Source organism: Hippopotamus amphibius, chromosome 9 (genome assembly GCF_030028045.1).
Source record: "Hippopotamus amphibius kiboko isolate mHipAmp2 chromosome 9, mHipAmp2.hap2, whole genome shotgun sequence".
Lineage (NCBI taxonomy): Eukaryota > Metazoa > Chordata > Mammalia > Artiodactyla > Hippopotamidae > Hippopotamus > Hippopotamus amphibius.
In genome coordinates, this window is record NC_080194.1 from 130,812,280 (window position 1) to 130,839,540 (window position 27,261).

Here is a 27,261-nt window from a genome sequence, read left to right on the forward strand (position 1 = left end):
ACTATTGAGCCCATGTGCCGCAACTACTGAAGCCCACATGCCTAGGGCCCGTGCTCCACAACAAGAGAAGCCACTACAATGAGGAGCCTGCGCACCACAATGAAGAGTAGCCCCGGCTCACAGCAACTAGAGAAAGCCCGTGTGCAGCAACAAAGACCCAACGCAGCCAACAAATAAATAAAATTAATTAATTAATTAATTAATTTTAAAAAAACAAAACAAAACAGAAAAACAAACAAAAAAGCCCAGTCTGGCCAAACCCCAAGACAAAAGCATCCCAGAGGCCACACGAAACCCTGCCTGTGTTGTCCACTCCCTCCGCCTCCCTCCTGGACATCAATCACTGCAGGAAGAGGGCCATCTGGTCCTTCTCCGGAGAGGCATGGTTTGGTTTCCCTGTCCCCTCTGACTCACCCAGACCTGAGCAGCTGTTAGCAATGTGGCCGGAGAGGCCGTGGTAGATGCTACCCGAGGCACGGGCCCTCCTGCCCACTTACAGGAGAAAGGAGTAACAACCCCCAGAAACACAGCTGCTACTCTTGGTGGCTGCTCAGTGACCAGGGGAAACTGCTCTGATCGTGGAATAAGAAAAGTCTAAGTGAATGAGGTTCTCCTACTCCTTATGAGACACCTTTTACCATTATGACTCTTACCTCATCTATTAAAGGATGACTTTCAGCTAAGGGATTAAAAGGTACGAATACAAAAAGTGCTGGTCCTTTCTTCAGTTCATTGTTCAGCAGGAGACTCTTGCCGCCGTGTGGCCACAGCCATCGAAGGAGCATCTCTCGGTTTTCTAAGGCCCACTTATAGATGTTCTCAGCTGTGTAGTTGATGACCTCCCTGGGAAAGACCTGGGAAGGACAAACGCACAGATAAAAGGCAGGGCAGGATCAAAGCACATCAGCCCCATCCTCAATCCCACACTTCGCAAGTGAGGAAAATGAGGCTCAGAGCAGCAATGCGACCTGCCCCAGCTTGTGCAGCTAAACCCTGGCTCTGTTTCTCCAGACACAGCGCTTCCTCACAAGCGGCTCGGAAAAGCAAAAGCAGCTGCAAGAGGTGACTTTCACATCGTGTGATTCATCAGTTCCCCTTCAGACAGACTCATCTATCAACAAATAAGTCTCCCTGCCTTCTGCTGGCAACAATGACCTCTACCACCCTGCACGAGGGGAGCTCTAAGGGAAAGAAGTGATGGAGTCGAGGATCATGTTTACCTTGGTCCCTGGGGACCCTCCGCTAGGGCAGAAGTCTGTATCTGCCTTGCTCACCTGTATCCCCATCGACTAGAACACCTGACACAGAGCAGGAACCCAACAGATATTTGCATGAATCCATGAGTGACCTAGAACTTGTACAAGGCCACAGATTACACTTCACGTGCACAGAACGAAGGAGAGAGACATCTAAATTTTTTGCTTTGTTGTCCTGTAACAAAGTATGTCAACATAAAATTATTTTTGAAATTTCAATGATATAAATCACTGGGTTTCAAACAAAACTCTCCCCAAAATGTTTTGGAGAGTTCCACAAAATGAGATATTTTACACTCCCCAAAACAGAGGTTTCAATTGGCTTATAACAAAGATGGCCACTGCTTTTATTTTTAAAAAATACTGGTATCCCAATAATATTTCATTTACAAAAGGAATTCTGCTGCTACACCAACCATCCAACCTTAAAAACTATGGAACTGATGCAGTAAGCCCAAGATCTTTTTCAGTATCATTCTCATAGTCCTACCTTTTCTTCATCTATTTTAAATTTCTTCCTCAGTACACTTTACTGTACATAAACATGATATATGTTGGTTGTATAGCATGCTATAAAAGAAGGATGAAGGAAAATGACAGACAGCAAAAGCAGATGAAGTCAAAAGCAGCTCAGACAGAGGCACAGGGAGAGTGGGTGGGTGCGGGAGAAACCATCACAGCAGTGATTCTCAAAGTGGGATGGTGGGAGTCTGAAAAAACATAATCATCATAATAAAATTTGTATCTCAAAACTCTGAAACACATTTGATTTTGGGAGTATAAACTGTGAGAAGTAAAGCCATCTGGTCGACAGAGAAATGCAGAAGCCAGGGTGACTGGCACCAAGGGCACCCCCCAGGAGGGTCTAACAGCACAAGGCCTACATGCTGAGCCAAGGGGAGGGTGGGTTTAAAGGGCTGGGCACACTGGGTGCAGGGGTTCTGGTCTTCACTCGACCTGTAAGTCACTGACACCATCAATGAAGTCAGAGAGAGAAAATACTGAAGAAAAATAAACTCAGTGCTGGGACTGAGGAAGTAGCAATAAACAGAGCAGAAGCACAGGACTAAGTAGGATACAGGTCAAAAGCTCAGAAATAGCTGATATGGGGTTGGTCCACCAAAAAGCAAATAAAATCAGTGAGCAAAGACAACAACGGAAATCCGGGCTCTCTGGGGTGGGAAGCCATCAACTTCTCACTGTGATGGACAAGACTTCAAAATCCATTTCATCCGCTAAAGGAGAAAAGCATGCCACATTACTATTCTTGATAAATGGAACAAATGAACAAAGAACATCGCCCAACAGAAGTTTAACCTCTGAGAACATGGGCCCAGAGTAATACTTCTCCAACAGAGTAATTCTGCAATTTCATCCAAGAAGGAAAACTAACAAGGCTGTATCAAAATCTATGACTATAAACAGAATTTCTAGTGTTAAATCCAAGAGCCCTCTAATGCACGGGTTCTAAACCGGGGGGTGTGGGCTCTAGAGAGGGGCTGTAGGGACTCAGAGTTTGCATATAAAATCACATGCACTCTCCTAGAGACAGTGTCCATCGATTGTATCCAATTCTCACAGAAGTCTGTGTCTAAACAAGGTTAAGAGTCACTGCGCTAATATAAACGTGATTTCAAAATACTTACAAGTGATGTGTTGAAATGTCTATGTAAATACACACTTCCAGAGTGTACTAAGGATACCAGTTTCGCAAGATGTTTATTTGTGATAACCCCAAATCGTACTGTTCCTAGGTAATCTGAAACAGAAAATTTTCCTTTATTAAAAAGAAAAAGCCTATGCCTTAAAACCATCACAAAACCCAATGATCAAACCTTGATGCACAAACACCCCGGAGCAAAGCTCTTTGTGGACACCTACCCTAGACAGAAAAGGAGGAGCTGAAGAAACCACCTTCTGAAACAGACCTCACGTCTAATCCTGATACCCATCTCTGAAAAGCACCTGCGCTGTGTCCGTCCATGCCCCCACCCCCTCCCCCACCTGGCCAGCCCTACCTGGGAGCCCAGGCACGTGCTGTTCTGTCTGCTCACTTCCACAGCCCCTTCCTTCTCATCATTCAGATCTCGGCTCCAGCCCCACCTTCTCTGAGAAGCCTTCCCTGAACACCCCACTCCGGGCAAACACTCAGAGGATGGTCTGCAAGGGGAAACTAGGGCTACGTCCTGACTCAGGCCCTCTCTCTACCATTATTATTCTAATTTTTTAATAGCACTTATTATCATTTACATAATCCTACTAATTTATTTAGATTTTCTTTGGTCCAACTTCCTCTTAAGTTCTGTGAAATGAGAAACCTTGTTTATTGCTGTGACCCCAGCACCTAAAGCAGCGTCTGGGCATATGTATATTGATCTCTTGATCAATAAATATTAGTTAAATGAATCAATCTAGGCTTTACAAGGAACTCTTATAAATTAGCAAGAAAAAGAAAGCAGCTAACAATGGGCAAATCACAGAAAAGGAAATGTAAAAGGCTAATAATACACTCAACCTCACTATTTCACGGAAAGCAAATGAAAACAAAATGCCACTTTTCACCTTCAAAGTGCCCAAAACCTGAGACACAGGAAATATCAAATACTGGTGACCAGTAGAGAAATGAGTACTCTGATGCAAAGCTGGTGGAAAAGGTAAAATGGCAGCCACCTGGGAGGGCAATCTGCTAGACTGACTGCAAGGGAACAGGGACAGCCTGCAGCCCCACAACCCACTTCCTTGTGCCTACACATGTGCACCAAGTGTCACACGCAAGGACGGTCACCAAGAAATACTCTACAGATGTTAAAAACAGTGAACTATCTATACAACGTGAATAGACTTTCTAAGACACATGTTAGTAAAAAAAGCAAACTGAAGAAAAATAAAGTGTACCTTTTATGTGGAAAAAAGCCTCACACTTTTAAAATGTTTTTCACTACAGGCACATATGTTTAGAAATGCATACAGAATCTGAAAGGATAATAAAAACTGTTTTGTGTTGGGGAATGGAGATCAAAGGGAACTTTATCCATATGTGTGGAGCTTTCTTTTTTCCCTCAAGGAGAATATTTAACCTAATGTTTGTGTGATTAAAAATTGACTAAAATATCTTGTATTAAAGGAGGGTGGATAAGGTGGTATAGGAAAAAGTACGTTCTTTCCTATCCCCTTTCTGCTTTCATTAGCAGACATTAAGTAAAATATCAGTTGAACTTTAAATGTTAGCAACTGATGTCTAAGTAGCTAAAATATTCAGGTATTAAACACACGAAGCTACTAGCTCAATCACAGGAGTCCACCTTCCAGCAGTGGTGGCCTCTTCCTCTCGGAGCGGCAGGGCTGCTGAGGAGGCGGCGAGGGTGACCGCATCCTTGGTGCCAGGCTGGACCATCTAACACAAGCCTGATGACTTTAAAATGGCACAAAACCAAAGAAACACAAGAAGAATAAACCAGCAATGACACAAATGGCTTACTTACAGGGTGAGCAGCAAAGTGGGGGGGGGTCAGGGCAAATGCGAACTAGAGAACGGGGTGAGGCAGCCTGACCTTCCTCCAAGTATCAGAACTATGGCCAAGCTTCACAGGCTTCACATACTCAAAAACAAAAATCATGACACCAACCAGCATGTGTGGGGATCCAATGTGGAACACAGGCACTAACAAATAAACCCAACTGTCCTGCAAATGCATCACCTCCCAGGGAAGGGGCAGTGGGAGGGGAGACATAGTGGAACCGGAAAAGAACTGCAAACAGTATCTTGACTGGATAGTGTAAAACTAAAGACAATGAGAGCCAGGCTTCTCAGGGCAGGAGAAAGAAGTTGCATATGAGGGGAAAGCTAAAGTAAACTCTGTGGTGTCGGATTGGAATCAGAGGAAATCAGTATAAACTTATGATTTTTAACATAACCTTATGACTTATGACACAGATAACAGATACAAAACTATAGAGGCATGCATGTGCCTGGGTATAAATACACATGTGTCCTAGCTCTATCTGCTGAAAGGGCCTAGAAGTAATGCCATCTGATACCAAAGATCATATCTTGCACCCAGATCTGGGTTTCTAAACGTCATTGTCCAGGGACTTCCCTGATGGCGCAGTGGTTAAGAATTCGCCTGCCACAAAGGGAGATCAACTCGATGATGGGTGATGCCTTAGAGGGCTGGGACAGGGAGGGTGGGGGGGAGTCACGGGAGGGAGGGGATATGGGGATATGTGTATAAATACAGCTGATTGACTTTGGTGTACCTCATAAGCTGGTACAAGAGTGTAAAGCAATTATATTCCAATAATGAGCTTAAAAAAAAAAAAAAAAGAATCCGCCTGCCAATGCTGGGGACACAGGTTTGATCCCTGCCCCAGGAAGATCCCACATGCCATGGAGCAACTAAGTCCGTGAGCCACAACTACTGAGTCTGTGTGCTGCAACTACTGAAGCCTGTGCACCTAGAGCCCGTGCTCTGCAACAAGAGAAGCCACCTCAATAAGGAGCCCATGCATCACAATGAAGAGTAGCCCCCGCTCACCGCAACTAGAGAAGGCCCGTGTGCAGCAGTAAAGACCCAACACAGCCAATAAATAAATTTAAAAAATAAAATAAATAATAAATAAAAAATAAGTGTCACTGCCCAATAAAAAGACACCAGGGCTTCTTGGAGAAGGGGATGATCCCAGAGTTGGGACAAAGGAAGTACAAGATGAGCCTGAAACACCTTGTTGAGTCAGAAGGAAAGAACTGCTCATAAAAGGAGGGGAATGTGTTCAAAGGACACAGGCGCCAACCCAAGATGCTCCTAATGGCCAAAGTCGGAACAATTTGAGCAACAAAATAAACAATGATCAGCATTTTTCAAAAGTGTCAATGTCATGAAAGACAGGAAAGAGCAAGGAATTGTTATAGGAGGGGATTAAGGAGAAAAAATAATTAAATGCGATGTGGGATCCCAGATTGGACCCTGGAAAAGAAAACAGACATCAGTGAAAACACTGGCAAAATTCAAATAAGGTCTGCAGTTTAGTTAACAATACTGTACCGGTCTTAATTTCTCAGTTTTGACAAAAGCACCATAATAAATGCTGAGATAACATGTTAACGCTGGGGGAAGCTAAGTGAAGACAGGGCTTTAGGAAACTCCCTATTCCATTTCTGCAACTTTCCTACAAGTATAAAATTAGTACAAAATTTAAACTTTAGAAAAATGGCATAACATATAAGTTCAGATTCCAAAGCTGTCAGAAGAAAAAGCAGGACCCAAGAGAGGGTATGAATTGGTAGAAGCAAAGACCCCACTCTCCAGGAGAGGGCTGAATCTTGGTAGACAGCCATCAATAGAGAGAGGAGTGAAGGGAAAGCAGCCAGTAGGAAACTCATTTGATAGTCTGCCAAAGTTGCCAACATGATTTATTGGAGCAGAGGAATAAGTAGTGACAGCTTGACTCAAAAGCTGAAGGGCGCCATTCAAAAACCTGTTTAACTGCATTAATAAGAATGGACAGCTGCCTTCATAGAGCAGATTCTAACACGCCCAAACATATTACAGTTTCAAAACTTTATTTTTCACACAGAGAAACGGACAAAAAACACACATTTTAAAAGTTCTTGCATACAGTGGAAATCTTGCTGGAAGAAGCAGCTTAAATTTGCAGTCTCATGTGTACAAGGATACCTGAATTAGCAGAGGACATTTACAGTGTCAGAATGACACAAGAAAATAAACACTTCTCATCTCCATATCCAGAACATTCTGATAAGCAGGGCTTCAGGGCTTCCTACAATAGGGGTCTTTGTTCTTTATTAAAATGAATACTTTTGTCCTAAAATAATGGAGCTTTAATATTTTAATTAAGGACTTTGAATGTGTTGAATAATTAAAAATAAATTCAGAATTGTGCTCTCCCCTCCCCCATCAATGGTCCAACAATGGCATGATCCTACTCAGTTAATAATAATAATAAAATTTCAATAAACTCTGTTAGCTAGGTAACTGGCCAGTTATCGTCTCTACTAATCATCCAGTGCAAAGTGTCAGAAAGTCCAGGGCAAGATGTAACAACCTCTTGAAAGAACATCTGGGTGAAGGCAGTGGTTAACTGAGCAGTTTCTGTAGCTGGTCACACAGACACTAAGTAGGTCAAGGTAAACACAGCATGAAGACTGGCTTGTCTGCCGAGGGCTACAAAAGGTGCTGAGTCCTGGGCCCTGTGTCCCTCAGCTACAAGGCAACCCACAGCGCACACAGTCACCACTAGGCTCCCCATGAGACATGGGGTGAGCGGATCGAATACTAGCATGCCTATTCGCTGTTCGTGTGTTTTGAGTAACAAACAGCTCCTAGCTTTGATCCATCAAACTTTGTCTGCTTTTAGCACTTACTGCAGGTTTACCCCTTGCTATCTTTTATGAGGTTGGGGTTCTTTTCTGCCACTAACAGAATGCTCCACCCCTGCTTCCCATGCCCTCGCAGGTGGAGCTAATGAGCACTTCTTGCGCCTTTCACACCCCACTGTCACCACTTACCTCGTGGCAACCACCAGGGACGCATCAAGAATGGAAAGATCTGAAATTCCACCTGGTTTCCATTTAGATTCATCTGGCTCACTTGTGATCTTTCTGGTGTGCATCAGGGTTTTTGTTTTTGACCACTGCATAATGTTTTAATATCAGACTACTTTATTTTGCTTAAAACCACAGCTTTAAATTCAACCTTTAATATTAAAACTTCAGTTCAGTTTTAAGGTAAAGCAAACATATTCTGAGGCAAGACCTCAGTGAGGCAAAATATTAAAATTCTCAAAACATTCCAGAAAGAACAAGAATTAGTTTCTTTTGTTAGCAAAAGAGAATAGTTCTTTTGCTTTTTATTGAAGTATAGTTGATTTACAATACTAAGTTTCAAGTGTATAGCAAAGTGATTCAGTTATATATATCCATATATTTCATATTATTTTCCACTAAGATTTTTAACTATGCTTTAAAATTAATAATAAAGGGTCCCACCAGAAACAAAGCTACACAATTTGCACTCACCAACTAACAGACTACCAGGAGGACACTCTGAAGCATTAACTCGAGGGTGTGCCTATAGAAAGGAGACTCAGTATCTTAGGAAATAATTGTTTTCCACGGGATACTTGGATAATGAGGCCTAGGTCCCAAGTGCACTGTCTTATGTGGTAGCCACTAACCATATGTGACTAATGAGCACTTGAAATATGAGCAACCAAGGGACTAAATTTTTAACTTTATTTGATTTTAATTAATTTAATTTAAAAGTGATACTCAGTTCAGTTATCAGAAAATGTTTAAGTTATGTTTAAGACAACATGGATGGAATTCCCTGGTGAAGCAGTGGTTAAGAACCTGCCTGCCAATGAAGGGGACACGAGTTCAATCCCTGGTCTGGGAAGATCCCACACGCCGTGGAACAACTAAGCCCGTGCGCCACAACTACTGAGCCTGTGCTCCAGAGCCCTCGAGCCACAACTACCGAAGCCCGTGTGCATAGAGCCTGTGCTCCACGAGCCCGTGCTCCACAACTAGAGAAGCCACGACAATGAGAAGCCTGCACACCACAACGAAGAGTAGCCCCCACTCCTCACAACTAGAGAAAAGCCTGCATTCAACAATGAAGACCCAACCCAGCAGCCAATAACATAAAAAAATTAAAAATTAAAAAAAGACTCGGTTCAAAAAAGAATAAAATATCTCAACAGTTTTTATGCTGATTACATGTTGAAATGCTCATAACTTGGGTACACTGAGTTAAATAAAATATAAATTATTAATTTTACCTATTTCTTCTTAAATTGTAATGCAGCCACCAGGAAATTTTAAAATACTTCTGTGGTTCGTGTTATAGTTCTACTGGACTGTGCCAAAGTGGCGATGATGAAAAAGCAAGATTCATGTAACTCAGGAAGGTTAGGCTCAGATAAAAGCCCATTAGCCAGTAAATCTGAATAATGGACAATTACCTGGGAAGGATACATAAGACAAAGATTTTTTTCATGAAAACCCCTCCAACAGCAGAGAATGATTATTTTTAAAAGAGTGTTCCCACTCTCTCTTTCAGAAAGGAAAATGTGGGGCTCTAAACCTTGTGACTCTGGGTATAAACTGCCAAGCTTCTGAAATTAATTCTCTCTCAGAGGCCTAGAGTAAATAGCACTCGATGTCCTACAAAGTAAGGTACCCAAGGATACACTGAAAGAATGAGCAGAAATGCTGGAACGGCACAACGTGGAAATTTTTACATGAGGACTGGCCATCTGCTCTCCAGGAGGCTTCTATGCGAGCTAATCTCTCAGGGATCACAGGACAAAATGGAATATCAGGTCAAGAAAAATACTGATAAAGGAAACTGCTAACAAGTAAACCATGATACTCTTCAAAACTGAATACCACTGGATTAAGCCACATGGCTTATTATCTGCATGGCTAAGAAGTTATTTACTCCCTGGGAAAATTTCTCTCATTCTCTACTCTGGGAAGTAGTGACATTCCCAAAGGCAAACGTGTACTGTCGTACCTTCCATCCTGGCAACAATTCTCATTTGACTCTATACTCTGCCATTTTTATTAACCTCCACTTTGCCACTCTTCTTCACAAGGTTTTGGACAAGGAAGGAGGAAAACGACAGGAATGGGGTAACAGCAGCCCCTGCACACTTACTCAGCATTTACACAGTGATCAGCACTGCTCACTAGATGGTGGCTCACACGCTGCCAATGCTACATGCACTCATCAAAATGAAAAAATCTTCAAACAAACGCAATAGATTATAGAAATGTTTCTTTCCAATGCATGAACTATAGCTATTGCTTGCATTTTTTCCCCAGAGAACTGTGACTCTGAGATTTGTATAATGTCAAAATTCTTTTTTTGTTTGTTTTTTGGCTGCACCGCACGGCTTGCGGGATGTCAGTTTCCCAACCAGGGATTGAACCCAGGCCATGGCAGTGAGCCACTGCCACTCACCACTAGACCACCAGGGAACTTCTTCAAAATTCTTACTATGAAGCACAAAGCAATTATCGAGAAAAAAATATGGCATTTGAGCACCAGAGATACAATATGCACATTCTGGTGCTTGCCAAAATACTGCTAAACTCTAAGTAAACACGTAACTCCTTAGCTGTGATTTTTCTCTTTCTTGTGAGTTCGGGAGGAGGGAAAGAAAAATACATCATTTTAGGGGAACATAAACTATAGAGCTAACTATGCACTGTCCTGTTTACTAACATGACAGTAAACTTAACACCCTCACACCACTGTTCTCACTTAACCAGAGCATAATATGAAAATGATCAAGTCAAATACATCCCTTGTATGTATTTCAATTAAATTCCTTTTTAAAAAACACCCTCAGGGAGGGAAAGACTTCACCAAAAAAACACACCTGCTTAGAAATCCCTCCTCCATCCCCTCCTATGCTGCTCTTGGGGTCTAGCATAGGTGTCACATACCCTTTTTTCTTCTTCCTTTTTTTTTCAAACAACCCTTTACAAATATAAAAACAATTCTTAGCTCCCAGGTCTAAAAAAAACAGGCCAAGGGCCAATGCATTTTCAAGCTGAAGTTTCCTTCAGAGGCAACCAGGGCAAAGCTCGCTTCTCCTGCAGAAGGGGAACCTGAAGATCAGTGAGAAGGGGTGACTGGTGAGCTGTGGTCCACACAGGATACCTGCCACTAACATGCCTGATCAGAAGTCAGTCCCTGACCACTTAGTAGGAGAATACCACTAAAGTCTAAGGGAAAATCGGAAAACAACATTGGTTGCTAAGTGAGAGACACAGCCAACAAGTGCAACAGGAGTTCCAAGAAGGGAGCCGGTGGATGGAAATCTCCCCTTGACATCCACAGTGTGCCAGACATGTCAGCTGAGCAATACTTACAGATCCCAGAGGACTTCAGCTAGGCCTTGAAAAATTAGGAAGGCAGATAATAACTAGGGCAAGGCACTGCCTTTTAAGCAGGAGCAAGGGCAAAGACCAGGAGGTGGGAATCACCATACTGTGCCACCTGCCCCACCCCAGGAGAGCACAGAGGCAGATGTCTCACTCCTCACTTACTGGTACCTGGCTATACTAAGTTGCTATTTCTGCTGTAACAAATTACCACTAACTCAGTAGCTTTAAAAAAACAAATTTATCTTAAAGTTCTGGAGGTTGAAGCCCAAAACGGGCCTCACTGGGCTAAAATCAAGGTGTCAGCAGGGAATGTTCCTCCTGGAGGCTCTAGGGGAGAGCCCATCTCCTTGCCTTTCCCACCTTTTTTAGAGGCTACCTGCATTCCTTGGCCTGTGGCCCCTTCGGTCTTCAAAACCAGCAATGGCCGTGCAAGTCCTCCTCACACTGCCTCACTCTGATACTATTCTTTGCCTCTCGATTCCACTTCTAAGAATCATTTTGATCACACTGGGCCCACCCAGACAATCCAGGATAACTTCCCTTTCTAGATGTCAGCTGACTAGCAACCCAAATCCATGTGCAACCTCAATTTCTACTTGCCAAGTAATGTAACATATTCACAGGTCCTGGGGATGAGAATGTGGGCCTCTCTGGGAAGCCACTGTTCTGCCTCACAGTGACCTGGACTCTGTTAGCAACCTCCCCAAGCCTCAGTTTCCTCACCTGAGATAGTAACACTGAGACAATAACAGTTCCTACTTCAAAGAGTGGCGGTGAAGACGGGGTCATCCTGGTAGAGTGTACCGTCCAGTGTCGGCTCATCACGCTCAATGTACATAACAAGCGGTCAGGTGGAGACCAGAGCGGGGTCTGTCTGCACCGAGCCGTTTCACTGTAAGCTGGTGACATATTATAGACGGTGATCCCTGAGAGGTTTTCAAGTGATTAATCTTTTTGGTTCTTTGTCCAGGAGTCTTATTTCAGCTTAAACAAAACAAACAAACCACAAAACCCCAATAACCTTGAAGACATAGCATCAGAAATCAACACACACACACACTACTAAAAACAGGACAACTTTAAAAAGGTAGAAAATACCACAAGACAATCAGAAAGTAAAGATGGTGTAATTTTTCAAATACACGGGTTCAAGGAATCAAAATATCTACAAATGACCACATTTGGTTCTGAGCTCTCTGCACAACTTTTGCTTTTCTCAACGCCACCTATTTTCCACTTTCTCGTTCCCTACACACTTACCTGAAGGCTGACCCCTCATTCTCCTGGGAAACCGTCCCCACCTCCAGACTTGCCTGATCTGATCTGCACACCTCACCTCTGAGCTCGGTCAAAGCCTGTCACAGACGTGCCACTGCACTCACACCGTGGGCAAGCCCACCTGCTGGTCACACGAGCTGGCGGCACTCCTGACGGTGAGGAACAAGTTCTACTCATCTTTACAGCTGCAGCACGACGTGGATCCTCAAATGTTCGCTGAATTCATAAGTCATGCTTCTGAATCTAACTGAAAGTGTGGGGATGTCTGTTTTTGGCCTTACTGTTTATCTAGCAGCACTTACAAGGCTTAAGAGATGTCATAACGGGAATAAAAGCATTTGCTATGAAATATGATCGTATCCTTGCTAAAATAATAGCAACACAATTTACAAGTCAGTTTAGGTATGGGAACAAAAAGTATGGAATTTCTAATGTGTTTATTCTAATGTGTATTCATCAGTACCCAGAGGGCCTCAGAACACAGGCAATTAGTTAGAAAAAGTGAGTACAGTGACAACAAATGAGAGTATCTGAGAAAACCAAGTGACCTAGAACCTGCTTCATTCACGGAGAATTGTTAAACCCAATGCCTGGTCCAAACTCCCAAGAGTCAGACCCAGGAACCTGAGAAAATAAAGCAATTTCAGAGTCAACCTTACCTAAGAAGTCAGTCTCTTGTTTTTTCAATGACTTTAAGAATGTCACTTTCAGGATCAGAAAATCCTACTTTTCAGACCTCTTGATGTCATGCAAAGTTTCGCAATCTAACAGAAAAGTGCTCCAAAAAAGCTTTATTCGTGAATAAGGATATGGAGGGAGCTTTCTGTGTCCTGACTGAATTCCACCAGCAAATCACAGCACCATCAGACGCCACCTGGTGGAGTAGAAGGGACCCTACACTGGGATTACTTCCTCTAATAAGATCCTATGAAAAAAATTCATTACAATAGTATTTTCCAAAGGTGTTTCTTAGAAAACTAATGCCACAAGGTTTCCCGTCAACTACCTTTAGGAATTCCTAAAAGTGAAAGAAAGGAGTGGAAACAATGTCTTTAGTTAATAGTTTAGTGTGTTTTGAAGATGCCATTGAAGTATCATGTGAATTTCAACTCAATCCATTAGGATTCTAGTGTCAGGGCACAGTGAGAAGCCAAGAAGAAAGAGTAAGAAGAATGAGCCAGGCAGGGACTCCATCCAGTCCAGTGGGAGTGATTCCTGCACATGGTCTACTGAACCTGAAAGGCCAGGTATGAGGAGAAGTTGTGGTGGTTGTAGGGGATCCACAATGACTTAACATCCCACGCAAAAGTCACTCCCACCTGAGCAATTTCAAGGTTAGGTGTCCTTTACTAGTCATTCCTTCAAACTTTTAGCTAAATTGTAAGAGCTGGAGAAGCAAGATGACAAAACCTTGGCCTCAAGGCACTCAATAAATACTGTCTAAACAAACCAGCTCAAATTCTGGTGGGACAGAGATGCAGTCAATTCCACAGCGAGAACACCATGCAGTACCATCATTCCTTGGTGTCCAGGGGAATTGGTTCCAGCCCCCCACCCCCCTAAATACCAAAATTCATGGATGCTCAAGTCCCCTATATAAAATGGCATGGTATTTGCATGTAAGCTACACACATCCTCTGGTATACTTTATATCATCTCTAGATTACCTATAATATCTAATACAGTGTAACACTAAGTGAACAGTTGTGAATACAACATAATGCTATGTAAGTAGTTACCAGGTACGTGATAAATTCAATTTTTGCTTTTTGGAACTTTCTGGAATTTTTTTTTCTAATATTTTTGATCTGGGGTTGGCTGGATCCAAAGGTGCAGAACCCATGGATATGGAGGGCCAACTACACAAAAAGCAGCAGGTATGCAGTGCTCCAGGAAAAGGGAAGAGGAAGACCTGTGTCTGCTGGTCAGTCAAGATACATAACATCTGGTGTATATGCTTTTAAGAAAACAGACATAGTACTTACTTCAGGTGCTTCCAGCCAATGGCTTTCTCATTAAACTACCACAGACTTTCAGACTATTATTTTATTCACATACAACATACTTCACACATGGGGTGGCCTCATAAAACAAGCATTTACCTTTCCCTCCACCGTCTCCAATGCTACAGACAGAGAAACTCAAACACAGAAATGTTAGACATTTTGTTCAAGTTTATAGACCCTGCCAGGGGCAGAAAAAGGCTAAGGACCAGATACTGCCAGCTCCCAGGGCACTGCTTCCCACCCCCCCCCCACCCCCCGCCCCAGGTGGCATTGCATCCCTTTTGAAGCTCAAATGAACAAAATTTGTTGCAAATTTTCTCTGTTAAAAAAGGTCACTGAATCACAGCAGAATATAACATTGTGTCAGAACAAATTTTTACAGTGAGTAATGAATTAATCATAAGATGGAAGAAAATCAAGTAAGCAACTTAAAAGTATCAACCCCTCTACCAAATTTTCTTTAGGCATAAGGAGCAAGAGCCTGTCTGCTAAGATCAAAGGTGGAAACGCTCCAAGAAGAACAGTGCAGAAGTACAAGAGACAGGCTTCCCCAGGATCCTGAAACACACAGACTGCCAGTCCACAGTTAATCATTCAGCACTTTGAAAGGATTAACCATTAATGAGGAATGTGTAAGACCTTTCACAAAAAACTGAAAGGAAGGTCTGAATAAATTAATATCACGCTGTGATTCTAGAAAGGAAAGCTAAGTTTATGAACATGTCAATTACCTCTAAGTCAACTTAAAAATTTAATAAAATCCCAACCCAAATTCAGCCAAATGCATAGATGGATATAAAAGAATATTCCATAAAACACAAGAACTAGAGGATGCAGAATCCAGACTTCACCAGGTAATTACTTACAAAGTAAAAAATGAAATTACATTTATTCATACAAAAAGAGGGCTCTAGACCAAGAGAAAACACAGAAACAGATCCAATTACATATAAGAAAATATTTTCTGATAAAGCAGGCATCACCAAGATGAAGAAGGATAAAGGAAGCATTATTCTGTAAATAGTGCTAATTCATTAGCCAATAAGAAGGGAGGAAAATTAACTGTGCTCTGTATTTTAAGCCACAGTAAATCCAGGCAGCATAAAGTACTAAATAATTTTCAAATTGAAAAAGAAGAAAGTGAACTAGTGATCAGATTTCTCAAAAAAAAAAAATCAAGAAAAAGAACCACAGATTTAACTACATGAAAATACAGAACTGCTATATATAGGGCTTCCCTGGTGGCGCAGTAGTTAAGAATCCACCTGCCAATGCAGGGGACACAGGTTCGAGCCCTGGTCCGGGAAGATCCCACGTGCCACGGAGCTACTAAGCCCATACACCACAAGTATAGGGTCTGAGCTCTAGAGTCCACAAGCCACAACTATTGAGCCCACATGCCACAACTACTGAAGCCCGCATGCCTAGAGCCCATGCTCCACAATAAGAGAAGCCACCACAATGAGAAGCCTGTGCACTGCAACAAAGAGTAGCCCTAGTTCTCTGCAACGAGAGAAAGCCCACGCACAGTAACAAAGACCCAACACAGCCAATCAATCAATAAACTTAATAAATAAATTTTTTAAAAAATTTTTAAAAAGAACTGCTGGATAGCTTCCTCCACAAGAGGGCAGACAGCAGTATCAAGCAGTATCAGCAGTATTTCATCTTGTGGAACTGAAAACCACAGCCACAGAAAGATAGAGAAAATGAAAAAGCAGAGGACTTTGTACCAGATGCAGGGACAGGATAAAACCCAAGAAAAACTACTAAAGGAAGAGGAGATAGGCACTCTTCCAGAAAAAGAATTCAGAATAATGATGGTGAAGATGATCCAGGACTTTGAAAAAAGACTGGATGCAAAGATTGAAAAGTTTACCAAAGACCTAGAAGAAGTAAAGAGCAAACAAACAGAGATATGCAACACGATAACGGAAATGAAAAATACACTAGAAGGAACCAACAGCAGATTAACTGAGGCAGAAGGGCAAATAAGTGAGCTGGAAGACAGAATGGTGAAAATCACTGATGTGGAAAAGAATAAAGAAAAAATAATGAAAAGAACTGAAGACAGCCTAAGAGACCTCTGGGACAATGTTAAACCAACATTCACATTACAGGGGTCCCAGAAGGAGAAGAGAGAGAGAGAAAGGACCCGAGAAAATATTGGAAGAGATTATAGTTGAAAACTTCCCTAATATGGGAAAAGAAACAGCTACCCAAGTCCAGGAAGCGCAGAGAGTCCCAGGCAGGATAAACCCAAGGAGAAACACGCCAAGACATATAGTAGTCAAACTGACAAAAATTAAAGACAGAGAAAAGTTATTAAAAGCAACAAGGGAAAAATGACAAATAACATACAAGGGAACTCCCATAAGGGTAACAGCTGATTTCTCAGCAGAAACTCTGCAAGCCAGAAGGGAATGGCATGATATATTTCAAGTGACGAAAGGGAAGAACCTACAACCAAGAAGACTCTACCCAGCAAGGATCGCATTCAGATTCCACAGAGAAATCAAAGGCTTTACAGACAAGCAACAGCTAAGAGAATTCAGCACCGCCAAACCAGCCCTACAACAAATGTTAAAGGAACTTCTCTAAGCGGGAAACATAAGAGAAGAAAAGGACCTACAGAAACAAAAACAAAACAATTAAGAAAATGGTAATAGGAACATACATATCAATAATGACCTTGAATGTAAATGAACTAAATGCACCAACCAAAAGACACAGACTGGCTGAATGGATACAGAAACAAGACCCATATATATGCTGTCTACAAGAGACCCACTTCAGACCTAGGGACACATACAGATGGAAAGTGAGGGGATGGAAAAAGATATTCCATGCAAATGGAAATCAAAAGAAAGCTGGAGTAGCAATACTCATATCAGATAAAATAGACTTTAAAATAAAAAATGTTACAAGAGACAAGAAAGGACACTACATAAAGACTGAGGGATCAATCCAAGAAGAAGAGATAACAATTATAAATATATATGCACCCAATATAGGAGCACCTCAATACATAAGGCAAATGCTAACAACTATGAAAGTGGAAATGTAAGGCAGAAATAGAGACAAAGATGTAGAGAACAAACATATGGACACCAAGTGAGGAAAGCGGGGAGGGTTGGGGGAATGAATTGGGAGATTGGGACACCAAATTGCACACTCTAAATATATGCTGTTTATTGTCTGTTAACTGTATCTCAATAAAAGTTCTTTAAAAAAAAAAGAAAAAGAACTGCTATATAAAAAGTGATAAAAGTGGGACTTCCCTGGTAGTGCAGTGGTTCAGAATCTGCCTGCCAATGCAGGGGACACAGGTTCAAGCCCTGGGTCGGGAAGATCCTACATGCCGTGGAGCAACTAAGCCCATGTGGCACAACTACTGAGCCTGTGCTCTAGAGCCCGCAAGCCACAGCTATTGAGCCATGTACTGCAACTACTGAAGCCTGCATGCCTAGAGTCCGTGCTCCACAACAAAAGAAGCCACCGCGATGAGAAGCCCGAGTACTGCAATTAAGAGTAGCCCCCCCCCCACTGCAACTAGACCCAATGCAGCCAATAAGTAAATAAATAGATTTATTAAAAAATAAATAAATAATTTTTTTAAAAAGTGATAAAAGTTAAATGGCTAAGAAAATAATGGACAGTAATATAACAAAGGGTTACTGCCCATGCCACCAAACAGGAGCGCCGACATAAACTGACAAAATCAGCACCAAGTTGGAAAGCAACAGGCAAAGGACACAGGTAACTGAGATGTCCCCTCTCAGCACCCCTCTAGCACTCAGGCAGGATGCTTCATGCATGGTACATTCTCAAAATATCTGTAGACTGATGGCAAGCGAGCTTTAAGAAACGAATGTTAGAGAGTGTCCTGGCTATTTCTAAGACAATTAAAAAAAAAATATGAAGAAAACATTTAGGCAACGGAACGACATGTATTTTATATATGCTTGTGGCTTGGTGAACCAGGATATCTGCTTTCTACCACAACGGTCTAAACACTGCTAACAGTCAGTTAAGCTCTCTATTACCAAATGTTAAGTGCGTCAAATGTTCCTCAGGTCTCAATTTACGTACATAATAGAAACACAACAATGACCTAGAATTTACATTTCAAACTACCCAATTAAAAAAAAGTCTGCACACGTTTCTCTTACTGAACATCGACTACCAATAATAAGTAAAATACCATTTGACTTCAGGGTAGGAGAAAGAAAAGGGGAAAAAAACCCAGATGCCCATGGCAAGATTTACTTTAGGTAATCCTTCATTTACGGAAACATCTTTCCAAATTTTCTTTTTCTTAAACATCTTTCCAAATTTTCTTTTTCTTCTAAAAATGGTTCATTAAGCTTAAGTGGGAGTTTACCCACAAAAATGGGGTGAAAAATTATTAATCAGAATGAACTCAGTTTTTGCAAAGTTCATATGCAACAGGATTTTACAAGACCCAACTAGACTCACAAGAGAGGGAAGAAATGTAGTAAAGGTAAATTGAGCTGGATTTATTCCAGGAGGAAATTTCATGTAATCATTCGGCAAAATGAGTGATTTGACCAAGAGGTTCATTTTTACCTTCAAGTAGTTTTTATCCATTTATTACCCTCCTTGCTTAAAAAAACAAAGAGAAAAGAAAAAAATAGGGGTAAGTTAACTATACTTAAAAAAAAAAAAAAAAAAAAACCACACACAGCAGGGGGAAAAAAGGGTTTTTCCAAAAAGAAGCAAAATTTTGGAAACCTCTGAATGCAAAAGTAATTTAAGATGAATCATTAACACACAATATAAGCCAACTGGATAACAAAACATCCTTCCAAATCTTGAAATAACATCTTCAACTCAAGAACTTGGATGCTGCCATCATTTTAGTGATTGACTCTGTGCTACCCTTTTATACATAATCTTCAAAGGACTTTAGTTTTCTAAGAAGATTTTTAAACATCTGTCTGCTTAAGCTCATTTACGTTGGTAGTATTTTGTTTTCAAAATTCAAACTGACTCACTGAACCTTCTTAGTCACCTGAAGCTGTGCAGCCCAAAGTCTTCCAAGTGGACAGAAGACACACCTAATGTGACAGCTTGAGCTCCTTTCACAATGTCCCCCATGTAAAAAGCATGAATACAGTAGATTCTCTATGCATAAAACTTTAAGACAATGGACATATTAAAATGGCCAGTAATATAACTGTTTGACATATTAATAGCATACTATTATAATACCCCCTCCAAATACTGAAGCAATGTGATTTCCAGGAATAGGAGGATGGCTACATATTTTTGGCTGACCTACTGGGGGAAAGGTAACATGGCCATCAATCTCATCACTCATTTGGCAAATAGTGACTGAGCCCCTGCTGTGTGCCAGGTGCTGGAGAAAGAACACTAAACTGAAGACACATGGTCTCCACCCTCAGAAATCTTCCAGCCCAGGGAAGACAACAGACAGGAAACAAATCACCTCATAACCTACACACATCAATACAAACTATGTTGAGTGCTACAAAGAAAACAACAAATCTCTCCGCAGGGGGGATACTGGGGAGGTGATATCTGAGCTGGAACCTGAAGGATTTACAGGGGTTTGACAGGTGGAGAGCTGGGCCCTGGGGCTGGGGAGGGAGAGGGCACCTTTCAGGCAGAAGGATGAGCACAAAGGCCCTTGTGTGAGCAAAGAGGGCGAGACTGGGTACCAGGTAAGTGCCCCCTGGTCTGGTCTAGGGGTGGGGAAGGAGCTTGGACCAGAGTGGTAACAAGGAGATGAGGAGCAGGTAAAAGTATGTAGCAGAGAACTGACACAGGTCATGGCTGATACAGGGAAAAGAACGTGGAGCAACATGAAAAAATGGGCCGGATACAATGCTTAATTTTAAAAGTAGGACTTCAAATAAAATATAATTTAGCTAAGTAAAAAAAAAAAAAAAAAAAATATATATATATATATATATATGGATTTGAATATAGTCAACCTGGCGATAGGCTTATGCTGTAATGTGACATGACCTTCATACTTACAGAAATACTTCATGAAGAAAATGTATTCCTAAATTATGATACATCCAACTGACAATACAACCACTGAAGACTCCGACCAAAACTTGCAACTCCACCCAAAAAAAGAGGTTATAATAAAGTTTAAAGTACAAAATATATCACTGCAGACACTGTGTGATGCAGCTACATTTTTAAAAAGTCTCTAAACATTTAAGAGACTATACTTGAAACAGCATAAAATTTTGTTTGCCAATAAAACAAAAAACAATGTAATTATTTAATACAAATACAGAGAAAAAGAATCAAGAAAACTAAAACATACAATCATAAAGATAACATATGCAAAAGAAAACATCAATATACATACACTTCTGTTAAAGTTCTAATGTCTTAACATGAATCGTGTTTACCTTTCTTTAATGAATGTAATGCTGAAGTAAAGAAGGTCAAATAACCGGGAGGCTGGGGTGAGCCACTGAACTCAAAGTACCCGAGTACTCCAGGCTGCAGAACAAGAGCAGAATTAGGTGACTGGGGTATCGCTGGTTACTGCATAAGGGGAAAAATTTTAAAACAAAAAAGGCATGTCATTATAATTTAACAATTGCAATTTGTTGCGTTTCATTTTTTATAAAGCCTAAGCCCATGAAAAAAGTTGCCAGTTAGGGCTGACCTTTCCCTCCATTTAGACAACAAACAGGGCAAGGGATGGAGCTGCAGCAGCTTCTACAGGGCAATTCAGAGCTGAAACTTCCTAAGCAGGTCTTTCCACCCTCTGCGGATAGCTCTACATCCCTGGTTTGAAACTTCACTCAAGTTCAGGCACTCACTTGCTTTTGTTTAGCAACTCCAGACAAACTAGGTCATTGATCTGTAACCTTTCTTACATTTTTCCCTCAACCTCTTCCTCCCCTCACTCCAAACACAACTTCACACTTACTGGAAATCAGACCACCTCCGACTGGCTCCACTGGTGCTCAAGGTCATCCTTCGAGGGGCTCCTTCCTCCCGCCACGCTCAGAGCCCAGCATTCCACAATGGCCACCCTCCTCTCCTGTCAGGTCAGTCTGCTGAGAGCCCTCTTACTCCTCCGCCCCAATTTCCAGCTGTTCATGCCTTTTCTCAAAGCTTCACACAGAACGCCCCTCCATTCTTCCAAACCAATTAACTGTGCCCCACCAGACACACTCTGCCTTCTTGTTCAGAGTAAGTTCTTCCTTTTTACAAGGTGTTTTGGGCACTCGTTCTGTCTGGTTTTGTTCTATATGTTTTAAAAGCCCAACTGTGAGATTCTTGAGGAAAGGGTCAGAAGATACAAGCTCAAGTCTGACAACTAAATGATCTCGGGCGAACCCTTCAATGTGAAGCTCAGTTTCCTTATCTGGCAAATGGGGACCATTCATCATGGGGCTACTGAGAAGAATGAGCTTGATGAACTATGAAATACTAGGCAAATGTAAAGAGTCCTTTCTAGTCCTAAAACACGTAAGACTGTGTTCTTAATAGATAATTTTGGAGTTGATGTGCTCACTGGGACAAAGTCACATTCAAAAGGTAAAGCAGAAATTTAACCTGTTGGTTGAAGTTTAAAATTGGTATTTTGGGCTTCCTAGGTGGCGCAGTGGTAGAGTCCGCCTGCCAATGCAGGGGACACGGGTTCGAGCCCTGCCCTGGGAAGATTCCACATGCCACGGAGCAACTAAGCCTGTGCGCCACAACTATTGAGCCTGTGCTCTGGAGCCCGTGAGCCACAACTACTGAGCCCATGTGCCACAACTATTGAAGCCCATGCGCCTAGGGCCCACGCTCCGGAACAAAAGAAGCCACTACAATGAGGAGCCTGTGCACCACAATGAAGAGTGGCCCCTGCTCGCAGCAACTAGAGAAAGCCCGTGTGCAGCAGCGAAGACCCAATACAGCCAATAAATACATAAAATAAATAAATAAATTTATTTAAAAAAAAATTGGTATGTTGTATAAAAGAGGAAATTTCTGATCCGTAGAACATACTATCTTCCAAATCTAAATCACCTGTTAACTCTAATAACATTCCATGTTAAATAAATCAATTGGTTTTCACTCTGGTAGAAACTGAGATAGAATGCTTAATCTTAACATCTAAAAAAACCCAGGAAATAACTAATTATAATAATAATTTCTGAGGAAGTCAGAAAGTAAAATTACTGAAACAGGATTTTCTTCTGCTAAATTCCTTAAAATGTTTTCAAAAAGCCAATCCACAATTGGCTCAAAGTAGAATTACAGTGTTTGGGCTCTTAAGGTTTCAAACCAGGCTACGATGGTATATAAGCCCTTGTACCATGAACAAAGGGAGACAGGATCTTCAGAAATTTTAGTCACTTAGTTAATACTGGATACAAGATAAAAATGAAAAGTAACAAAGAAAATAGACTCATTTACTTTTCAATTCCGACCAATCTCCTAAACCAAAACCAAATGGAATAAATTGGTTCTAAATATTAAGAAATGATTCATGGCTAATAACTGAACAAGGTAAGTTTAAACTCTCTTCTTCCATTATGTTATCTCAGGTGGCTTCACAGGAGGAGACACATGGCCCATACACATGCATCTCTCTACATGCATGTATGCAACTACATATGTGTTTATGTAAACACATGTTAATGGGAAGCAAAAACAATGTGAATTTTGAGTCTTTGTGAGAAACCGAGATTAAACCTTTGAAAATGAATGCAGGTGAGACCATTTGTAGGGATCTTCTGCAGATCTCACTGCAGTGTAAGGGCTTATTCTTGCTGATGGCACCACTGCTACGGTTTTGCAAGGGGCTACAGTTTTCCAAGGCGCTTGGAGCTTCGATGAAAGAGCCTCTACCCTCAGAAGACCCGTACTGAAATTTCCAAGTAGTGTGACCAAAGAAATACCATAAACAATACAAACAACTCCATAAGCAAAATTATCTTTACTTTTCCTTCCCAAAGAAATGAAGATCATAAGATTCAACAACTATATAAGGGGATTAAAGGTTGTAAAAATTATAAAATACTAGCTATTTAAAACACAAGAAACAGGCAAAGTATATTTTAGGTACTATTTTTCAAATATTCATGATACTGTGATAGTCTGTATTAAATTTTGAAAAGTGGCATATTTAATGATATGACATTTCAAAATAATAAAAAGGAAATACAGTGAAGTGATAGTTATCTGTTTATTTCTATTGCAAATTACCACTTAAAAGTTATTGAACTGGCTCTGGTTATGCTTTAAATAAAATAAATTTTGCAACCATTTCCCCGAAGTTTCAATGTATCTGCAACCAAAGCTGTATTTGAGAAATGATCATATATTTCAGAGTTTCCGCCACAGTTCTTTCTTAAATCTGGAAAAAGGGAAGTTTGGGGAACAAAACGCATGCATGTTCACAAAGGTCTACACCCCCTGTTTACTGGGCTGCAAATAAACCCAAGAGCTGGTTCAAAGCAGACACCTTGGCCCCTGCCTCACACTTCTGAGGCTCTCTTTCAGATGAGCAGGCACAGGATGTGGGCCAGCCCGACCCTGGGCTGAGGCTGGGGTGGAAGCCTGCTGGCACGCAGGCTGTCCCTCCACACTCTGATGCTCCCCAACATGTAAAGATGGTCCAACCTCAGAGGGTCCAGCCACAGTGTTTCCACCAGTCCCTCCCAGATGCCTGCCTTCATGTTCACAGGGCCTTCTTCCCTGTGGATTTAGGACCCATTCTAAATCCGGGATGATTTCATCTTGAGATCCTTAACTCGTGACATCTGTACAGACCCTATTTCCAAATAAGGCCACATTCTGAGCTTCTGGGTGGACACAAATTTGGGGGGGATACTACTCAGCCCCCTATATCTTGTTTATTTATTTTCCTATTTGTCTATCTCCACATTTTTTTTTTTGGCTGTTCCATAGTTGCTGCATGTGGATTCTCTAGTTGTGGCGCAAACACTTAGTGGCCCCCCCCGCCCCCGCATGTGGGATCTTAGTTTCCCGACCAGGGCTTGAATCCACGCCCCCTGCATTGGAAGCACAAGTCTTAACCACTGAACCACCAGGGAAGCCCCCTATCTCCACATTTTAACTCCATGAAACAGAAGCTCTCTCTTGTTCATCACTACCTTTCAAGCTCAGATGGTGCCTGGCACAAAGCAGGCACAAAATAAATATTTATTAAAGCCTGAATGGGGATAAAAAGATAAATAAGACAAAGCTCCTCCTCATCAAGTTTACAATTTAGTGAAGAACAAAACATGATGAGTACCAGATTATAACTTGACCCAGTTTGTGTGTTTCAACTCCATTCCATGATGTACAGTATATTCAGTACCCGCTATAATGACGAAGCTGGAAATAGGCTATTTATAGGAGGCCAGCACATCCTCATCAGCATAAAATATTTCTTTTCCTAAGTGAGCACCATTTGCAGTGTCGCATAAATTTCAGCAGATAGTGTACACACCCTCTAGTGGCCATGAGAATAGTTACATTTTTTCCTCAGTGGCAACTGAAACATTTCTGCCCTGTTAACTCACACTTAGAAAACTTAAAGCTACTTAATTCACAGCTGTATAGAACTATGCATTAACAGAAACAGTATCTATTTATGTGTGCAACATTCAGGGTACAAACAACACTTTTACTAACAAACAACATAACAACAGGTACCAGGTAGTCTACTAGGTTTTTCTCCGAAGTGCTTAGGTTTCTGTCACCTGGAGAACTTCTCCCCTCCAAACAACTCCCAAGTCTTCCCCTATCCCACTTAAATTTAAAACAACTTGGTTTACCAAAACTGCTAAGAACAAATGAATGGATGTATGCTAAATCACTGCTCTTAAATAAATTATAGAAATTCATGAAAAGATTTCAAAAATATTTTGGTTACAGATATAAGAGTTCTAAATAATACTGTTGGCATTTGGTGGGTAGATTATAAGGTATAAATCTGATGATTCTGTCACATGCTTTAAAATATTAAAAAGAAAGCATTATTGATGTAGAAGCTACTGATTAAGACAAATGATGTCTAAAACATACCGACAAATGAGCCCTAAAACTAGGTGACTGTGAAAAGTGACATTACCATACTTGGTCTTATTCCCTTTCCAACCAACTTAATGTCTATCCAAAATAAAAATGACACTGGGTTATGTCTGACTATGTTGTCTACAAGTAATAAATTAAATTGTCCTGTCTGTATCTTAAATACGCAGGAAGAATGGAAGAGGAATTCTAAAATGAAGAAAATGAAGAAAGGAGAATTTCTTAACATGGTTTGCAACACGATGACTTAAAGCTCCTGATCTCCTCTGCAGTGTCCACCAGAAAGTCCACTTAGTTTTAGCTACGTTCATTATTTATAAGGCAGGTATGATTTTAGTGCATATCTGGGAAGAACATTCTAGACTCTACCTGGCCTCAATACTGTGATTATCATACACAGAACACTCCCAGTTCTGCAGAATAAATGCTAGTGACCCAATTAATAACAGGAAATGGTAAAACTCTACTGTTTTAACAGTAAGTCAATAGCCATGGCCCATCCTTTACCACTAATTATTCTTACAACCATTCCTAAAGACAAAGGGAAAAAGTTACAGTTAAATTAAGAAGCCAACTTTCAAAATTTCTCTTTCATGAAAAAGAAAGGTTCAAAAATGACATAAAAATAATTAAATATTCAAAGTTTTAACCTCTAGATACACAGTGAAGTTTCAAATCAGAGACCTTAAACATTCCTTTGTGTACAAAGAAGAATTTTGGGAGCCAGAAGATCTGGGCTACAGTCCAGTCTCTCTTAGGGTACATCATACCCTCTCTGTACCTTATCTTCTTAATCTGTTAAAAGGATCTACAATTTCCATCCATCTCACATGCTTGTTGGGAAGGTCAGAAGTAAAAGCACTTGAAAACTACACGGCACTTACCGATGCATAGTTTACTCACTTTTTGTTTGCTAATAATGTCTAAAGTATTTTGGAATTTACAGAGTCAAGTATTTATAATATTCACCCTTTAATGTCTTTCTGCAATGTTCAGTAAATTAAAGGAAAAATTATTTTCCTAAAAATTGCATCTGGGTTCAGTGTCATATTTTATAAACATAAAAGTATGGTGAATGATCTGATTTGGGTAGGTTTGAGATATCTAAGTCAAATAAAATATTTTCCATTGGTTAAAAACGTCTACTCTTCTAGGTAATTCATTATCAAATCAACTGCAATAGGCTTTTAAAAGGATTCACCTGCAGGACTTATAAAAAAATTCAAATCAAGCTAGAATTAGAGCATTCCTCTTTATACTAGCAATATGTGAATAAAGTTCAGTATACGCATAATAAAATTTTATGTCAATATAGAAAGTTGTTAATTTCAGGGTATCATCACTTCCCAAGTAATAAACACTAACTAGACAAACTTATGTTGATCCAAACTGTTCACAAATATCTGGATCAGAGACAAACTTATAAGTAATCAATGTGGTTTTTTTATATGAGGGAGAAATTATCGATTGCACTCCTATATGACGTTACAAACACATCTAGAGATGGAAGCAAAAAACAATGCCACCCTAACAAAACTCAGAAGTGCCAAAGAAACATTAAATAATTATTTCAGGGCTTCCTAGGTGGCACAGTGGTTAAGAATCCGCCCGCCAATGCAGGGGACATGGGTTCGATCCCTGCTCCAGGAAGATCCCACATGTGGCGGAGCAACTAAGCTCATGCGCCACAACTATTGAGCCTGTGCTTTAGAGCCCGTGAGCCACAACTATTGAGCCCATGTGCTGC

The 27,261-nt window shown here is 41.0% G+C and overlaps 1 protein-coding gene across 1 annotated transcript in view; it reads right to left on the reverse strand.

Annotated features, from left to right (window-relative positions):
- TXNDC11 (thioredoxin domain containing 11) overlaps window positions 1-27,261 on the reverse strand; it is a 63,044-nt gene that overhangs the window by 17,672 nt on the left and 18,111 nt on the right. Inside the window, 3 exon segments of the mRNA XM_057748742.1 lie at window positions 654-854; window positions 2,903-3,015; window positions 20,876-20,969. Of these exon segments, the coding sequence (XP_057604725.1) occupies window positions 654-854; window positions 2,903-3,015; window positions 20,876-20,969 (408 nt within the window).